The sequence below is a fragment of the Limulus polyphemus genome, unplaced genomic scaffold (genome assembly GCF_000517525.1).
Source record: "Limulus polyphemus unplaced genomic scaffold, Limulus_polyphemus-2.1.2 Scaffold2061, whole genome shotgun sequence".
NCBI lineage: Eukaryota > Metazoa > Arthropoda > Merostomata > Xiphosura > Limulidae > Limulus > Limulus polyphemus.
This window is the reverse complement of record NW_013667671.1, coordinates 51,998-70,381: the sequence shown is the minus strand read 5'-3', so window position 1 is coordinate 70,381 and position 18,384 is coordinate 51,998. Positions and strand designations below refer to the sequence as shown.

The 18,384-nt window shown below is 31.4% G+C and overlaps 1 protein-coding gene across 7 annotated transcripts in view; it reads left to right on the top strand.

The window, feature by feature from the left end:
- Positions 1–18,384, top strand: part of LOC106465821 (collagen alpha-1(I) chain-like) — a 154,163-nt gene that overhangs the window by 124,835 nt on the left and 10,944 nt on the right. For all 7 annotated transcript variants that reach the window (XM_022393769.1, XM_013926056.2, XM_022393767.1 and 4 more), the window contains 7 exons: positions 491–607; positions 3,986–4,096; positions 5,118–5,151; positions 8,543–8,667; positions 9,444–9,539; positions 13,531–13,666; positions 15,588–15,688. In XM_022393769.1, the coding sequence (XP_022249477.1) occupies positions 491–607; positions 3,986–4,096; positions 5,118–5,151; positions 8,543–8,667; positions 9,444–9,539; positions 13,531–13,666; positions 15,588–15,688 (720 nt within the window). The remainder of the gene's footprint in view (positions 1–490; positions 608–3,985; positions 4,097–5,117; positions 5,152–8,542; positions 8,668–9,443; positions 9,540–13,530; positions 13,667–15,587; positions 15,689–18,384) is intronic.

The window sequence follows — 18,384 nt, the reverse complement described above, 5'->3', positions numbered from 1 at the left end:
TTATTAACCAAAAATTATATTCTCTTACTTTATTTTGCTTCAAAAGATATTTGCAGGGTAATGATATAGGTTTTTTTTTTAAAGAGTTTTAACACATTCCTCTATCTTGTAGATCTTGAGTCATATTTGTATTGTGTAGTATGTATAACAGTTTATCAGTAATTTTAACTCCTGGTAAACTGATTCATTGCAAGTTATCAAAAACGAAATTTTATTGGGAATTTGTTGATAATGGAAAAAAAAATCACTGTGTTTTTAAAATTCACACAAGTTTTTATCGGTTGTACATAGTAAAACTTTTGTTTACTTTATTCATAATGTTTTACCTGGTGAAACATTGTTAATGAAGTAAACAAAAGTTTTACTATGTACAACCAATAAAAAAGTGTGTTAATGAAAAAAATATCACCATTTTTTTAAAAAAAAATGAGAGATGTAGAATTATAAAAATATTGGTAACTAGAAATATACTGAATACACTAATCTGCAGGGAGAGAAAGGTGATGTTGGTTTGCGTGGAAGACGGGGAAGACGAGGTCCTCCAGGTCCCCCTGGCCCTCCTGGCTCAATTGGTCCAATTGGAGAAATAGGATTCCCTGGATTTCCAGTGAGAGAATATATATATTTATGTATTTGTAGTATGAATTGCAATAGTTATAAGTTAGTTAATTTTCCTTCTACATCTACATGAGTTTGTCTGACTGCGTACATTTTTTTTCAAATAGACTAGGATTTATTGATCTAATACATAATGCTTGTAAGAAAGCATAGCTTAAATGGTGTGCATGAAAATGATAGAAAGGGAAAATTCAAATGAAGGGCATGAACACTACTGCAAATGTTTTTTGGGTTGTGGCTAGTACAAATAGTATTAGAATACTGTGTCAGTTAGTTTGCATTATTATGTCTGGATTAGAACACAGTATTGGCTTCTTTACATGTAGTATTAGAATACTGTATCATTTAGTTTGTATTATCATGTCTGAATTAGAAAACATTATTGGCTTTTATACATGTCGTGCTAAAATATTATGTCAATTAATTTCTAATGTTGTTTGAATTAGATCTCAGTATTAACCTAAATGCATAGTGTTAGAATACTGTATCAATTAGTTTCTAATATTGTTTGAATTAGATCTCAGTATTAACCTAAATGCATAAGTGTTAGAATACTGTATCAATTAGTTTCTAATATTGTTTGAATTAGATCTCAGTATTAACCTAAATGCATAGAGTGTTAGAATACTGTATCAATTAGTTTCTAATATTCTTTGAATTAGATCTCAGTATTAACCTAGGTGTATGTAGTGTTAGAATACTGTATCAGCTTATAATCTTGTTTTAGTTAGAGTTCAGTATTAACCTCGGTACATGTATCAGTTTCAAATCTTGTTTTAATTAGGGCTTATTATTAATCTTGGTGCATATATTGTTAGATAAATATGTCAGTTAGTTTATAATTGTTTCATTTAAATACACATTGGCTTATATACATGTAATGTTACAGTAATTGGAAACACAGTTGCTGAAACTGATTAACTTGTACCGGATGGAAGCTGTCAAACTAAAAAGATTGTTAGAACATGGTTACTCACCTTAAGCACAAAAGTTCATTTTACCATACTTGAAAATATTGATTACAGTTTGTTTTCAACTTTATGCATGCAGACTGGACTTCCCCTTCAAATAAAGGTACAAATTCATATTGTTTTTGTTATCTGTGGCCCTCAAAAAAAAAGCAAACTTAAAGCATGGAGGTATTATAGCTCAAGTTCTGCTTTAATAAGCAAAACATTACTGTAATTTTCTTCAAGTATTTATAATTCATATGATCTTGAGCTTTTTTTTTATTTTTTTTGCTTTTGAACAATTTTAAGAAACTAGTATCAGATAGCTGGAAATAACTATTACCATTAATTTACTAAATTTGGTTTAACTTTAAGTAGTGAAAAGTATTCCCTTTGTTAAGTAACTCTGAAGTCTGTTTTGACCCTAAGTATAATAAGTAGTTCAAGCTCAAACCAATGAATGCATTGTGTTACACTGATTCATTACTACGTGACTACCTTACCTGTATTACCAGGAAACAGAATCACTTTAATTTTTTATTCCATTTTAGTGCATTTATTTGATATGTGGCACTTCTTTTGATACATAAATGGATTTAAAATTTTCTATTTTACTTTCTTATTTGGCATTTAAAAACAACAGCATTACAATTGAAAAGTGTTATTGTCAGAATATCTGATGAAATGGAATAGAAAGATAATTTTTACTTACTGCTGTGGAATGAAGGAACACCAGGGACAGTTTCAGAATGTCTTGATCCAAAAAGAAAGCCCTACCAAAACAGTGCAGTTCATCTGCTCTTCTATGCTTATTCTACGCTGTTGCAGGTTATTTGACAGGGCTCACCTTATCATGAGTTTATCATTTTGCATACTACCAGCTGTTACTTTCTTAAGCTCATACCAGCTATGCTTTCTGCATCAACCATAAAAATGAGTATCACTAGAGTTTATAAGTGATCTCTCTATTTTTGACAATTGCAGGTTTTCTGCACCACCCCATGTCAGTATTGAATTTGAAAATGACATTTCTTGTATATTATTCTAACCTTTGTGTCAGAATGTGTTGTAAATCTATTTATACAATGCGATCAGTATTTTGTATAAGAAAACAAACCACAAAATCTTGTATCAATCACTAAACTTTTAGGAAGTCAACAAACGACATATTTTTGAAGAGTTTAAGTAAAACGGGAAAATACATGGACTAATTAACAAAAGAGTAAAATTACAGTGAATTAAACAGGTTAAGAATAATACATATATATATAACACTCCCTTATAGGTAAAGGGTAATGAAATATGAGTTAAAATTAGTAAAATTAATGCAGGGTTAAATACATATATATATCTTTTGTGTATTGGACTTGTCAAGTTTTTCTGTGTTCTTAATCTTCATCTTTTTTATATTTTTATGCATTGACAGACTTTTTTTTTAACAGAATAGATGTAAAACCCAAATCAGTTTTTACATCATAGTAGAAGCAAATATTCATGCTCTACCTATTGTGACATGTACTTTTAGTGAAATAAAAATAATTTTTCTTTATCTGTTTGTTACTGTGAATCCTCTCTGAAATCATAAGTTCAGCTAACTTAAATATTTTGTTTTATGATAACAACAGGAACATTCTTGTGAGATCTTAAACATTTTTAATTTTGTAAAGTTTATGCATATTTCATCTTTGATAGGTAAAAATCTGATCTGCTTTTAGATTTGGGCCAACAAACCCTCTAGCATTCTGGTATCAATCTGAAGAAATTCTAATCTTTAAAAATCAGGTCTATGAATTTGTCAATAAACTGCATACAAGTCTAACAGTTTGTTGTGGCAATATGAGCTAAGTAATAAAAACGAAATTTTTTTTTAGATTATTTCTTGTTTAAAAGATGAACATTTAACATGAGTAATTTGTGGATATGAGAGTAAGTCTATTGATCTTGATAATTGAAAATAAATTATTTCTTCTTTGTTCCAAGCCATACTGTAATATTATTGTTTACTTAAGCTCACTATTTAGCGTGTTTGACATACTTTAATCAGAAACATTCAATGAACATGATATTCAATAGTAAAATATCTATTATATTTTTACATAGGATAAACTTAAGCTATCAGAATGCTTGCTAAGTTTTGCTTTGTAGAGAGTGTATAGATTATCAGAATGTGTACTTTTTGTTACACAGTGTAAACCTAAACTATAAGAACATTTAATATAAATTTGTTTTTGACTAGGGGTAAATTTCAACTATCTGAATGTTTAATACATCTGATTGCATATTGTGATCTTGGAGTACAGCACATTAATTTTGTATTTTGTTTGAGATAAGCTGTGGACAGTTACAGTTTTTAATAAATTTTGTTTCATAAGTTAAATGTAGATTATCAGAAATTTTTAATATCTTGTGTTATGTAGGGTAAACCTGGACCACCTGGAGTGCCAGGCCAGAAAGGAAGCACAGGTATAGGCTTGAAAGGGCAGAAAGGAGAAAGAGGAGAGCCAGGACAACTATCATTTGAAGAAGGAGTGAGTTTTGGAACAAAACTTTATAGAATTAATACATAATAGTGTATCCTCACAATTTCCTAATATAACTTAATATTATGATGTACAATACCTATGCTAGCAAAGCATGATCTGTTGTTCAATAATTAGTATAATGTTACATCACAGTAAGACTCATAATAACTTTAACTTAATATTGTTCTTGCAGAATGTTGTAATAGTTACTTCTGGATACAAGTATTGAAGAGTAATATAATTACAGTTCTTGGTATATTATAAAATGCATTAATGAGACAGCTCCATCTATGAATATTGTAATAGTAACAAATCTCAACACAGATATTTCCTAGTGGTGATTTTTGTTTACTGTTAGCAACAAGTTATGTATTTAAATGAATACTGTAGATAAATATATTGGTAAAAATATAGTATGCATATTGTAGTCCATTACAGACTGATATAACTAGCATTGAGTAAAGATAGCATTTTTCAACCTTTTTGGTATCAGGGACCAGCTTGCTGACTCCATAAGCTGTTGGAGACCACTAAAATGCAAGTACAGCAAAAAACATTACGATTTGCATAGAAATATTCTGTCAGTTTTTGTTTGTTTTCATGAAATCCAATGTACCTGCACGTTTGTTGTGATGGATCAGTGCTGGTCCATGGACCTGTGGTTGAAAAATGTTGAGTTTAGAATTACAGTTGTGATATTTGTTTATATGTAGGAAATGAATATCCATATATAGATGTAAGAGTATTGGAGTGTTTGATGTGTTATTATAATATGGTGTTTTAATACCTAAGATTATCTATATAAAACTTGATATTTATCCTTGCATGCATTGTTTATACATTGTACATGTTTTTATTCACTTATTTAAGTATAAATACACTTGTGGTCATGATTTTTATCTGTTAAGTTCAATTCTCATATTTTCTAACAAAGTAGTTTTAGAATGCTTTATTTTTAAAACAATCCAGTGTTTGCCTCTAACTTGTAGTTTTTTTGTGTTTTTTTTCAACTTTGATTGATACCCAGGAAGTAGAAGGGTTGAAATTCCTTAAAGTTCCAGGTAAGACACCAATAATATTACATTATTTAATTATAGTGGTTGCATATAATGCCATACTAACAATTGTGGTTTTATTAAACACTGTGTTAACACTGTTGATTATGTTTGACATTATATTAGCAGTAGTAATTACTTTTCATGTAGCCTTAACACTAATAGTTACAATTACTTTACATAAACAAAAGCATTGCATTTTACATGTATTAACATTAGTAGTTAGTTTTAATTATAATTGTTACACTAACCTATTTTTACATTTTACATTACATTAACAAAATAGTTGCATTTGATACTTTCAACAATAGTAGCTACCTTTGATTAGTTAATTAATGCCACATTTTACTCTACATTAACAAAAGTATTTCTATATAACTATATTAACAATAGTAGTACATTCATTCTTTGAGAGAAATGTTTCAATTTGATACTGTATCTACAATGTGGTTATGTTAAAGTTTGAGAAACCTGTACATGATAGAATACCTGAACATATACAAGACATCCAAAGTCCCAGTTCAAACAATGATATTGCTGAGCATCATGGAAAAGAGCATGGGATACTACAAGCAGATAACAACATGTTGGATGTCATGATAAGTGTCTTGACTGAAAAATTAAAGAATCCACTTTAAACTTTGACAAATTCTCTATACACTTTTATAATGGTTAAAATATATTTCCCAAATTTTTTGTTCGTATTAATATAATAGGATGAAATACTACTTATAGGTACAAACATGAAGAAGTATTTTATACACATAACATATCTTTTTCTAAGTCCTATGATTTTGATAGTTCACATAAGCTAAAAAACATCATAATTCTAGTGTAAATGATGTTATCGTTACCCCTTTCTTACAAACTCTGGTGTTCCTTTAAAAAGCTTAAGTACATTGTGAAACAGGAATTATCAGCCAATAATAAATGAACATTAGATGACTGTAACATGTAGATACTCAATGATTTGTACATTTTACAATCAGTATCTTTAGGGAGCCAACCCCTATATTATGTATGAAGTGAAGGAGTAAAAAAAAATCAGTACACATAATATGAAATTTTATTTCATGCATTCTTAGAATAATTACTTTAAAAGACATGAATGTTTATTTAAAGTGATATTTTAGACTTATATATTTTATTTGAAAAGCCTGCTTTTCTACTGGTAAAATTTTATTTGAGCTTAGTGGGGGTTGTGTCTTAGTTTAGGAATATATTTGCCCATTACTATGCATGTGTATAAAGAATTTAGTTCCACAGAAACTATAAATGCTCATTATATTCTCAAACAAATCTTCATGACAATCTCTAGCTGCAGCTTAACATTTTACATCTTGAACTAATGTGATCAAATAGTCAATAGCTACAGTAAATCATCATGACCCATATCGACTAGCTATGTTTATTATCACTACAATATATAAGGTTAGCTACCGTATCAAGCACTCCTTTGCCCATAGTTGAGCATATAAAAAGCCAGCAAACAACATAAATAAAAAATTGAGAATTTAAAAACCTGAAAGTAAAGATCATTAAAAAAAGTAAGCAAACAAGGCTGCAAATACTGTAGACATTATATATCCAAATTACAAATCCTTACAATGATAGCTGCCCATCTCTGTTGTTTCTTTGATTGAATAAATCAGGGGCATCCTGCTTTTCAAAATAAGGTTTCTGTGGTCACCCATTGCACAGTCTCTGGTGTCAGCATTCCTCCTGACTCCCCAATGCTTCCCCCTTCTTCGAGTGGAGTATGGGAGTCTTTACCAGTTTCTAGCTGCTGGGGTGGTGGACCAAAGAAGCTTCCACTTGAACCTGCTCAATCCAATTCAGTAGAGAGTAGGGGAGTGGTGTGCTGCTGTAGATCTTCCCACAAAATCAGAAACTGGAGTAGGTCCACCATAATGCATTTCACCTCTGATTGGGACCCCTTATCCTACCACCACCTGAATGTCAGTCAGTTCTTGGACCATTGGTTTTGGATTTGAATTGGACCATTCAACATAAGTCCTCATGCATGTGTTGGTTGAGAGCCCTCGTCCTAACACAGATACAATGTACTAGTTGATGCTTGAATTTTCAGTATTGCAGAGAACTAGACTGATTGACAGGTACTCTAGTTGGCTGGGATACCCACAGCATACCACTTGCGTGTTGTGATTTGTACATTATGGTAGTACATGGAGCTGGACCAGGTATTTCAATGAACCACCACATAGGAACTTCCCTTCCTACCATCATTTGGATGTCAGGTTCCTGAGTGGCTGGTGTTGGTTAAGGACTTGCACTCATGTGCCCTGTCTAGTCAGACAGAATGGAACATCTTCCCTCCTGTCTCATAGGCTTATGATGAAGACAGTATGGACCCTCCTCTTACTGTGGAATGGATAATAAATACGTGAGGTTGCTTGGATTTGGACTGAAGTTAACCCACTGCGTACAGTCTGGAGCTACCTAGCCATTCTACACCCTAGAGCACATGTGTTTCGTTTTCCATACCATTACTATATTTGGTTGGGAACCCTCCATCCTTCCATCTCCTGGATATCGATTCCCATGTGTTTCTGTTCCGTGTTGAGCTGGACCAACCAATGTGTATACATTAATGAATGTGCTTCAATTAATTTCAGCCAATTTATGTGACACTTAATACCTCATTGTGCAAAGAGTATACCTGGTACAGATGTGGTGTGGTCTCCCATAGGTGTGTTCCTCTCTAAATAGAGGACACACTCCATGGACATTCTTTGGGTACTTTCTGGAAGATGCTCATCTAGGTAACTTTTGCACCAGTCTCTCCACCTCTTCAATGTGGAATTCTAACTATTATATGAGTGGAAGTAAGATACTGTATTGAAAGTTAATATTTTCCAAAATTGAAAATATGTTTCCAATAGGTACTTACCTCATCTCACACTTCCTCCCTACTTCTGGTGTTTCTTTTATGCCTAGTCTCAAAATAAAGGTTAGAATGAATGGTATAGAGGGAGAAACCTGTATCAAGAGAGTGTGCCATACACCTGTTGGTGGATGGTTGCTGCATGCTTATTTATGAATGTGGAATAGGTGGGAGTTTCAAGGCTAATTGCAATTGAAAACATTTGCACATATAGAGGGCAGCACTAAACGAGAGGAAAGATATTATGTTAGTGGAGCTAATACCTATTGGAAATATGTTTTCAGTGTACGAAAATATTACCTTGCACAATCCATGGTAACAATTTATGCTATATCTCAAATTTTCACAATCATTAATTTAGGGTTTTTAAGGCTTTCTTCAGTTTTAAAAACTAGAATATGTATGTACATACAGGTATTATTTATATATATACTCACACACACACACATATATAGAGAGAACTGGATTTCACTATTGTATTTATATAAATAGGTCCCAAAGGAGAGAAAGGCAGTCAAGGGGACCCAGGAGTTCGTGGACCACTTGGTCCTGAAGGTCCAGTTGGAGCTCTTGGACCACGAGGTTTTAGTGGAATACCAGGAAAATCTGGGTCAAAGGTCAAAATATGCTTTTATGATATTCAGCACTATTTATTCAAACTTTTCTGCTAGGAAGTTCAGTATTAAGTAACACTCAACTAATTGTATTATTTGAACTACCAGAGTTATGATGTTGTAACTAATTAATAATAAATTGTTTTTTAAAGGGCTGAATTTATTTAGTTAATTGAGTAGTTGCATAAATTGCTTTATTTGTGCAATGATTGATTATAATTTAATTAGTAACTTAATGCATGATTTCTGTAATCTGTAGTTTATCTTAAAATAATACATTGTTTTATAATTTCTGTAATCAGTTGGTCCCCATATGACTTTTATAAATGAACCAGATGTGGCTTAGTAGTATCATACTGGACTGAATCTGAGGGTCTATGGCTTATATTCTGTTGATGCAAAATTGCCCTTTACATTTTGGGGCTATGGATGCATTGTAAGAGTGACAGTTAAACCCCATTATTTGGTTATAGCAGCCCAACAAGGTAGTGGGTGATGTTGACTAGCTCCCTTCCTTCTAGTCTATCAGTTTAAAATTAGGGATAGCTTATGCAGATAGCTATCCTTTGAGTAAATTTGCACAAATATCCAGAATGGCCAGCCAACTTTTATAAAGTGCTTTTGAATACTTATGAGGACTTTTGTTGACTCTTTCATTAAAGTTAAATTAAATGCTTGTAAACTTTTTATTTGTGTAACTAGTGAGTAGTTTTATAAAATGCTTGATTTGTGTAAACAGTTATTTTAGTTAAATGAGTAACTTTATTTTTACCGTCCAGGGTGAAAAAGGAGAACCAGGACCTCCAGGATTACCTTCAACCGGTGAAGTGGAATTTATACCAGTTCCAGGGCCACCAGGACCTCCTGGTCCACCAGTGAGTGTCCTGTTTGTTTTATTAGTATTTAGACTCTGAAAAATAATTGAGTTTTTTTCAGATAAATCTGACCTGTGTTTCAGACAAAATAATCAATTTTTTTATAATCTATTAATTAATCCGTAGTTGCTTTCATTTCTAGCTGGTGTAGTTTTCAGTTAATTTTATATCAGTTCTTAAGAGTACCTGTTGAAACAATATAAATTGTTCTAGTTTGAGCTCTTAGTTGATGCTTTGAGTTGTTTTACACTTGTAAAATTGATCATTCAGTTATCATGAACCACTATCATAGCTCATAATAGGGATTGTACAGGAATTTGCTTAAAACTCTAATAGAACACTTGGGCAAAACCACCTTAAAAAGCAGACTTATTCTTGAAACAACACTCAAAATATTCCTTTTCAATAGTTAAGTGATTTCACAATTATAGACAGAATCAAAATTTGCACATTTGTTCATATTATTATTATTAATATTATTGTTTCACAAGCTTACAGCACTATTGGCTGGATATTTTGCACGAAACCTAAACATATACTGTATGAAGAACTGTGAATGTCCATGACCTATTTAAAAGTAGATTATTTTTCATTGAAAATTGATTTATGTAGTTATAAATACATAGTAGATGGGATGTTGTTCTGAGCAGCTGCTTTTGTACTTGATGCATTTTTACATGAAATTTCAGCCACAAAGCTACCTAGCTCAGTAAATAATTACTTTAAAAGACAAAAGCTTGACTTAAAGTGATGTTTTAGATGTATTTTTTTATTTGAAAAGGCTACTTTTCTACTGGTAAAATTTTATATGCGCTTAGTGAGGAGGTGTTTTATTCTATGAATATACTTGCCCATTGCTGTGCATTAAAAAAGCCAGCATACAAGATGGTTAAAAAATTTAAATACTACAAATGGGGATTGCAGAAAAACTAAGCAAACAAGGCTGGAGACTTACTGCTGACAGTTTGGTCGAGTTACAAATTCCTATTATGACTGCACTATAAAATTATTGCAAGTAATATCTACTGTAGTGTGGGATTACACAGGAATTTTGCAGAAAACTGAGAAAGTAATTTTAAACTTAATTCAACATCTTTAATTTTGTCATGCTGCAAAATTTTGTAAGTCCTTCACTTTCCACCATCAAAAAATACAGTGTTTTTCAAGCGTGTCACTACTTGGGAACTACAACTTGTGCATTAACTGGAAACTGCCACATGAGAGGTTCCTGATTTTACTTGAGTCACTATCGTTCATCTTTGATCGAGTTTGCTTTTTCTATGTGGATTTCCGGGACTCTATTTCAGCTAATTTTTATAGGACAATTACTGTAGTAGATTTTTCTACACAGAAAATGGTGGTGATTATTTCTACTGTTTCTTATACTTAATTGAAATCGTGTGTGTGTATACAGTATTTATTAGCACTGCATATAACATTATTTCATATAGTTATTGCTGTTTTTAAATAGTTGGTGTTAAGGTAGTAGTTGTAAATGTTGTCACTAATTGGGGACTTGTGCTAAGTGTGTCGCTATTGTCTGTTTTGCATGCATTATTTATGTCACCTTAGTCTAGCAAACACTTGTGCACAGCAGGCTGTTGAAGAACATACATATGTAGACCTAACAAGGTAAGCATGTTACTACATTTGTTTACATTGGATTAATCTGTGTTGTATTTGTTTGTTTTGTCTTAGAAGAAACATTAATCTGTGTTCTATTTGTTTTGTCTTAGAAGAAACATTATTCTGTGTTGTATTTGTTTTGTCTTAGAACAAACATTATTCTGTGTTGTATTTGTTTTGTCTTAGAAGAAACATTAATCTGTGTTCTATTTGTTTTGTCTTAGAACAAACATTAATCTGTCTTGACAAGATTGCTTTGTTGCTGCTCATCTTTTTTTACATTATACTATGACATTGATGGAAGCTGGTCATTAAATTTGTGATAATACAATTTTTGCCTTTAAGATGATACTTTTAGAACAATTTTACATTTTGTTTTTGTTGTAGTTGCATACCAGTACATGTGTTTAGTTTTTGTGGTACATTTTGTATTTATTTTGAATAAGTTCAGTGTTGTGATTTGGTGTAAAAAAAAGCCAAAAAAAAAAACATGTTGAACAACATGTAGCATGCAACTGAATACATATGCACGTATATAGCTTAAAATTTATTGTCTATAAATGGACATAAAAAACTTAAGAAGCAAGATTAGTAAATATTTTACATTTTAAAAGTGGAATAGGGATTACTACTAAAATTCGTAAGTACTGGAGACATGGAGTCAAAATAGGGATATATATAGCTTGAGAAAATAATGTAGACACTATTTCCAGCTTTGTTTGTGTACTTTTTTTTTAGTCCCCAGTTGTAGGCTTAAAATAGTCTTTGCATTTTGATTCAACTTATTTCTGTACTTTTTTGACAATCCCTCTTCCCCATTTTTAATTTAACAATTTTTACTAATCTTGTATATATATATATATTATTGATAAGAACTTCTGAATGAAATTGAAAAATGTTTATGTTATACACTTAGTTTTCACTGGATTAATGTTTAGTTTGTACCAATTTTGAGATCACCTGTTTTCTTTAAATCAAATCTTACTGGCTTTAATTCTAAGTGTTTTTTGCATCTTTTAGGTTTTAATGATTCTTAGACCTGTTCTGTCTGTGAATTATTTATTGTCTTTTATACCAGTTATACGACTGTTTTCCAATGAGATTATATAAAAGGTTTCTGTTTTAGCATGTTCTCCTGGGAAAATTTGTATTTCATAGGCAGAAGTGTTATTTTCTGGTGCATTTGGGGTCATACCCAAGAATCTGAACTCACTAATATACACACCACTTTCCATTCTGGTGCAGTAAACCAATAAGTGGTATGGAAAGGCCTTCTCAGTATCAAGTTTGATTGACAAGACAATTGCTGTGCTTGGATTGACACTTATGATTTTAAGTTGTTGATGATAAATTGGATTGTTCATTATATTTGTGTGTAGTCATTATAAAGATTTATATTTTTTAAAGCATTGGCAAGTTCTGTTTTTAGCTATTTGGATCTAGGTATTCAGTCTGTGGTATTTTTGAATCAATTTACTCAGGAATAACTATACTATTAATTTTTTCTAACTGCAAAACAAATGCAGTGCAATTATGGTGTTGTTTAGTACAAACTGGACAAAAGAGCTACAAGACAGACAGTCTACAAGATGATTCATAACATTTCTTCATTAATAATATCAATTTTTGATTGTCTCAGATAAACAATGGATCCCAGAACAAATGGATATGGTCAATAAAATTAAGTTTCTTTTTTATTAAGGATGAGTTAACATTTACAGTTTGTGGTAATTTGGATATGATCAATGAGCTCCTGCTCTGATTTCTTGCCTGTTGGTAGGCTAAAGTAGCCAGTACATTGTGATAAACAAATTAACTTATTGATAAACCAGAGATTCTAAAAAGTAGATACCAAAAAGTTGTTTCAAGCAGTTAGATTAATTGGTAGGTTTCAGTAACTGGTTTGAGTTTGTTTTTTTATATTAGTTTTGAAATCACTAGGTCGTGAAATCTTTCTTGTTTGGGATTCCAGCTGATTTGTTTTTCAGTTTCTTATCAGTGTTTATACCATTAGTTTATATGTGGTTTCAGTAAATGGTTTTAGTTTAACTGATTTAAGTTTCAACTAACTTTGTATCAGTTAAAATATTTGAGTTCTCAGTGGGTTTCAGCTGTAGCTTTTTAGCAATTTAGTTAGTTTTATAAAAATTCTTGAAGCTCTTAGTCTATTGATGAGTTTTCTGTTAGTTACACTTTAACATGGTCTTTGTTTTACTCATTTTATTTCAGTTTTTGGTCTTTCTGTAAGATATGTTTTAACGATGTTATCTTTGGTATTTATTTGTTTGTTTTAAGAAACTTTTTGAACCATGTGTGCAATGTTGTGAAAGTAAAATTACTATAAGCCTCCTTCTGATTACTTTAGGGTATACCAGGAGAGACCGTAGAGGGCCTTCCAGGACCATCTGGTGTTGGTTTGCCCGGACCACCAGGTCCACCTGGGCCACCTGGACTACCAGGATCTGAATTCTTTCGAACATCCAACTCTATCAATGATCAAAGTAAGTAAAATTGTTTAGAAATTAATTAATTAAATGTAGAGGAAGAGAGACCTACAGGTATTTTGTTCTTTCAATAGTTTAAGTTATATTTGTTTCAACATTATGTATGCATTTCATCACTTTGTTGTCTGTTTAATAAAGGACTACTCTTTAGATTATATCCAAAATTTTGTCAAGTAATTAGGCATCACTTTCCTGTTAGATGTTCTGTCTTCTTCTACACGTTACATTTTAACTGTTGTCAAGAAAAGAGACAACAGTATCATCTTACTTATTAGTTACTTGTTACAGGTTCAAATTATGAGAAGAAACAGTTCATTTTTTAAAATATAAAAATGTAAGTTATTACCAAGAACTTAAACACAAATGTTATTTCAGTCATCAGTTACCTGTTGCATTATCTAATGAACAACGACTTTTTTTTTTGTATATGCTCAATTTGAAAACGCTTATCAAGTATTTATATGTCAGTCTCTTTTCAGCCTAGCTGTTACCTGTTGCATATTATGTTTATAGAAAATCCTTCACAAAGTGCCCCTCCCTGGTGGCTGTCTGTGGGCTTTTAATATTAAAAATGGGGTTCTGATCCCATGGTGAGAAGAGAACAGATAGTTTATTGTGTAGCTTTGTGCTTAACACCAAACAAGCAAATAAAACATTCACAAAACTGGCATGGTAAACCCTTACTGCCACATATTTTATTCCCATATTTTGTTTAAACATTCAAAAACCTCTTTTTCTGTAAAATCATTTAGAACATCATAACGAAATCCCAAAATTATAGTTCCAAATTAAATATTTATCAAACTTTTCTCTATTTTATCTCGAGTATTTTCTTTACCATAACTGTAGGTTATACCTTGGTTTATATTTGATAACTTTTCAAGTTACATCATATATTAAGCATGCTAATTACACCTTAGGATGTAAGCAGTTACTTGCCAGTTCTCATTAAAAGCCACGGGATTCTTATATATGTGTTGTGTGGCTACCAAGTACCATGACCCAACACTTATTTCTTACTAAATGTCCTCTAAACGATGCTGTTATCTATAATTAAAAACATAAACAAATTGTCTTGTCGAATAAGCTGTTCATAGAGTGTAGGAGAGTAGCTAACAAGTTTTATTCTGAGGCATTGAGTCTATGTTTTTGTTACAAGCTTACAAGGACTACAAAATAGTCAGACCAGATGGGCATTCCCAAGGTAAGAATGAAAAACTGATCAATCATGTTTACTGAAAACCCAATAGAAACTCTTACATTATTAGATGGTACAGCATTTAGTAATTATATAATGTAAGATGGTAATATGTTAGGTTGGTGCATGTATGATGTTAAATAAATCAGTATAGAACTACAATAAAGTTTAAGTCCACACTAACAGAACAATACCAAATTTATATAGATACAAGTTTCAACATTTCACATATCTTTTTTAAGTACAATTTTTGTCTGAAGAAGGCTTGAAATGTTGATACTAGTATCTATAAAAATTTGATATTGCCCCATTAGTGTAGGTTTAAACTTTATTGTAAAGTACTTTACATGGTATTATGTGTTTACCTCTCAGTATAGAACTAGTTGATGGTTACATTAAAATAAGATACATAATACTGATAGTAAGCAAAAGTTAAAGAAATGAATAATATTACTTTTAAATGAAAACATATATGATATATATGATAGTCATATATATGAAAGAAATATAATTTATGCTAAGATTTTGCAGAGATCAGGTAATTGTGTGCAGGTATAACTGTAAAATTACCACATTGTGAGCTCTGTTTTAATAATGGGATTCTTCAGAAAATCAATGATAGTTTTGAACTTACATCCAATAATTAATCATAATTCTCGTAATTAGAACTGTGTTATTGTGAAATTGTAAATTACTCATAACCTTTATTCTTCTTTTCAGGTGTACAATATATACCTGGTCCTCCTGGCCCACCTGGGCCCCCAGGACCACCTGGAGATGAAGGAAAGGAAAAGAAAGACCATTTGGCTGTTGTTCCAGGGGTAAATTATAAATTTATTAAAATCGTTACCTTACTGATTTCAATCAAAGTATCTTGTTTAACATGTCACATGAACAGACCAGCTGGCTGTTCTTTTGTAAGTACTAATTTCTTGAAAATGCCTTAAAGCACTATAGAATACCAGAGTTTATGGTTTAATATGTTAGATAAGGTAGACCAGTTGTCTGTAGACCTTGGATAAGTACTGTTGATTACAAATTTATGGCTTAATATGTTAGACAAGGTAGACCAGTTGTCTGTAGATCTGGGATAAGTACTGTTGATAATCAGTTTATGGTTTAATATGTTAGACAAAGGTAGACCAGTTGTCTGTAGATCTTGGATAAGTACTGTTGATAATCAGTTTATGGTTTAATATGTTAGACAAGGTAGACCAGTTGTCTGTAGATCTTGGATAAGTACTGTTGATAATCAGTTTATGGTTTAATATGTTAGATTTAAACCATAAACTGGTAATCAACAGTACTTATCCAAGATCTACAGACAACTGGTCTACCTTTATGTTAGATAAGGTAGGTCAGTTGACTGTTGATCTTCATTAAATAGTATTGAATACCACAGTTTATTTACTATGTTGTATTCTGTAGACCAGTTGACTGTTGATCTTTGATAAGTACTATTGAATACCAGAATTTATTGTTTAATATGTTAGACAAGGTAGACCAGTTGACTGTAAATCGTGGGTAAGTACTGTTGAACACTAGCGTTTATGGTTTAATATGTTAGACAAGGTAGGCAAGTTGGCTGTAGATCTTTGATAAGTACTATTGAATACCAGAATTTATTGTTTAATATGTTAGACAAGGTAGACCAGTTGACTGTAAATCGTGGGTAAGTACTGTTGAACACTAGCGTTTATGGTTTAATATGTTAGACAAGGTAGGCAAGTTGGCTATAGATCTTTGTAAAGTACTATAGAATACCAGAGTTTATGGTTTAATAGGTTAGATGAGGTAGACCAGTTGTCTGGAGGTTTTGGATAAGTACTGTTGATTACCAATTTATGGCTTAATATGTTAGACAAGGTAGACCATTTGTCTGTAGACCTTGGATAAGTACTGTTGATTACAAATTTATGGCTTAATATGTTAGACAAGGTAGACCAGTTGTCTGTAGATCTTTGATAAGTACTATTGAATACCAGAATTTATTGTTTAATATGTTAGACAAGGTAGACCAGTTGACTGTAAATTGTGGGTAAGTACTGTTGAACACTAGCGTTTATGGTTTAATATGTTAGACAAGGTAGGCAAGTTGGCTGTAGATCTTAGTTAAGTTCTGTTGAATACTACAGTTTATGGTTTAATATTTCAGACCAGTTGACTGTAGATTATGGGTAAGTACTATTGAATATCAGAGTTTATGGTTTAATATGTTAGACAAGGTACACCAGTTGACTCTAGAGGTTGGGTAAGCAGGATTCTAGTTAACCCAAATTCTTGGGTTCCATACACACGAGAATTTGTCAGAACACTTGAGATTGGACCCCCCCAAGACCCGATTACTGAGTACGCACTGCAAAATGCCCCATAAGCAAGGCAAGCACAAATACTTTGCTTTGAACCTTAACAACTAAACAGCATACAGTTTGTACACAGCTGTCCACAATCAACTTCTGGCAGGTTCCATCAATGACATCATATTGCATGAAAGTTAAGCCACCTAAAAGTACCAGATGATTAACCCTTTCACCTCGGGTAGATCAAAGTTTGCATGTGACAACCTTTTACAAAGTTCCATTCAAAATTTAATTAAGCTACTTTATTATCAACGTATATGAATAAACTTGGCATCAGAATGTAGATAATAAATCAAAGTTTAATATTATGTAAGTTTTAAGTTCTTAATTTTAAAAGAAATATTTAAACAAATTTTCAATCTACCATAGTATGAGAACTATCTATGTCTTCCTTCTTCTCTAATTTTTTACCACCCCTCCAAGAAGTATGAAATTTAATGTAAATTACTCATTATAATGTTTTCATCATTCAGACATTGAATCTCATTTAGTAACATGCTCTTTTTCAGAACTTGCCAATAGTTCTCTCTCACATTTAAGACTATATTATTTCTAATCAATAGAAAGCCAACATTTTTCTCTATCAAATGATGTATTATATTATATTGTTGTCTGTACGGAAAATTGTCTATTTTTCTTCCTGTTCAAACTTAATTCCCATGGGAACACATTGATGAGATTAGATGAATTTTTAACGACATTCATTGCACAATTAGAAAGTCAGAAAATTTATGATATTTATGGAAAATTGTTTCCTTTTTGCATGTTATTATTTTATGTTATTTGGTGCATTATTTAATTAAATAGAAATTATTTAATGCAGTAGTATAATTAATATTAAGAAGTAGGGTTAAGTTTTATTGGCAGTCGAGAGCAAAAAAAAAAAAGATCTAGGTAACATACTTTATTTCTTGTGTATTCTTTATTTATCATTATTAAAGTAACTAAAATGTAAAAATTAAACCTTTTAGGTTAGCTAAAGTAAAATAGATAATAAAGTTTTAAGAGGTATGCTTTTGAGTTGTCCATACATTATTTAATTCGATACTGTAATGTGAGCTGCACATTTTCCAAATGATTTACAATTTATATAGTTGAATAAGACCGATGTCTGTAGGTTTACTTTCTTCTTGGAAATCTTCTCAAGAAGTCAATAA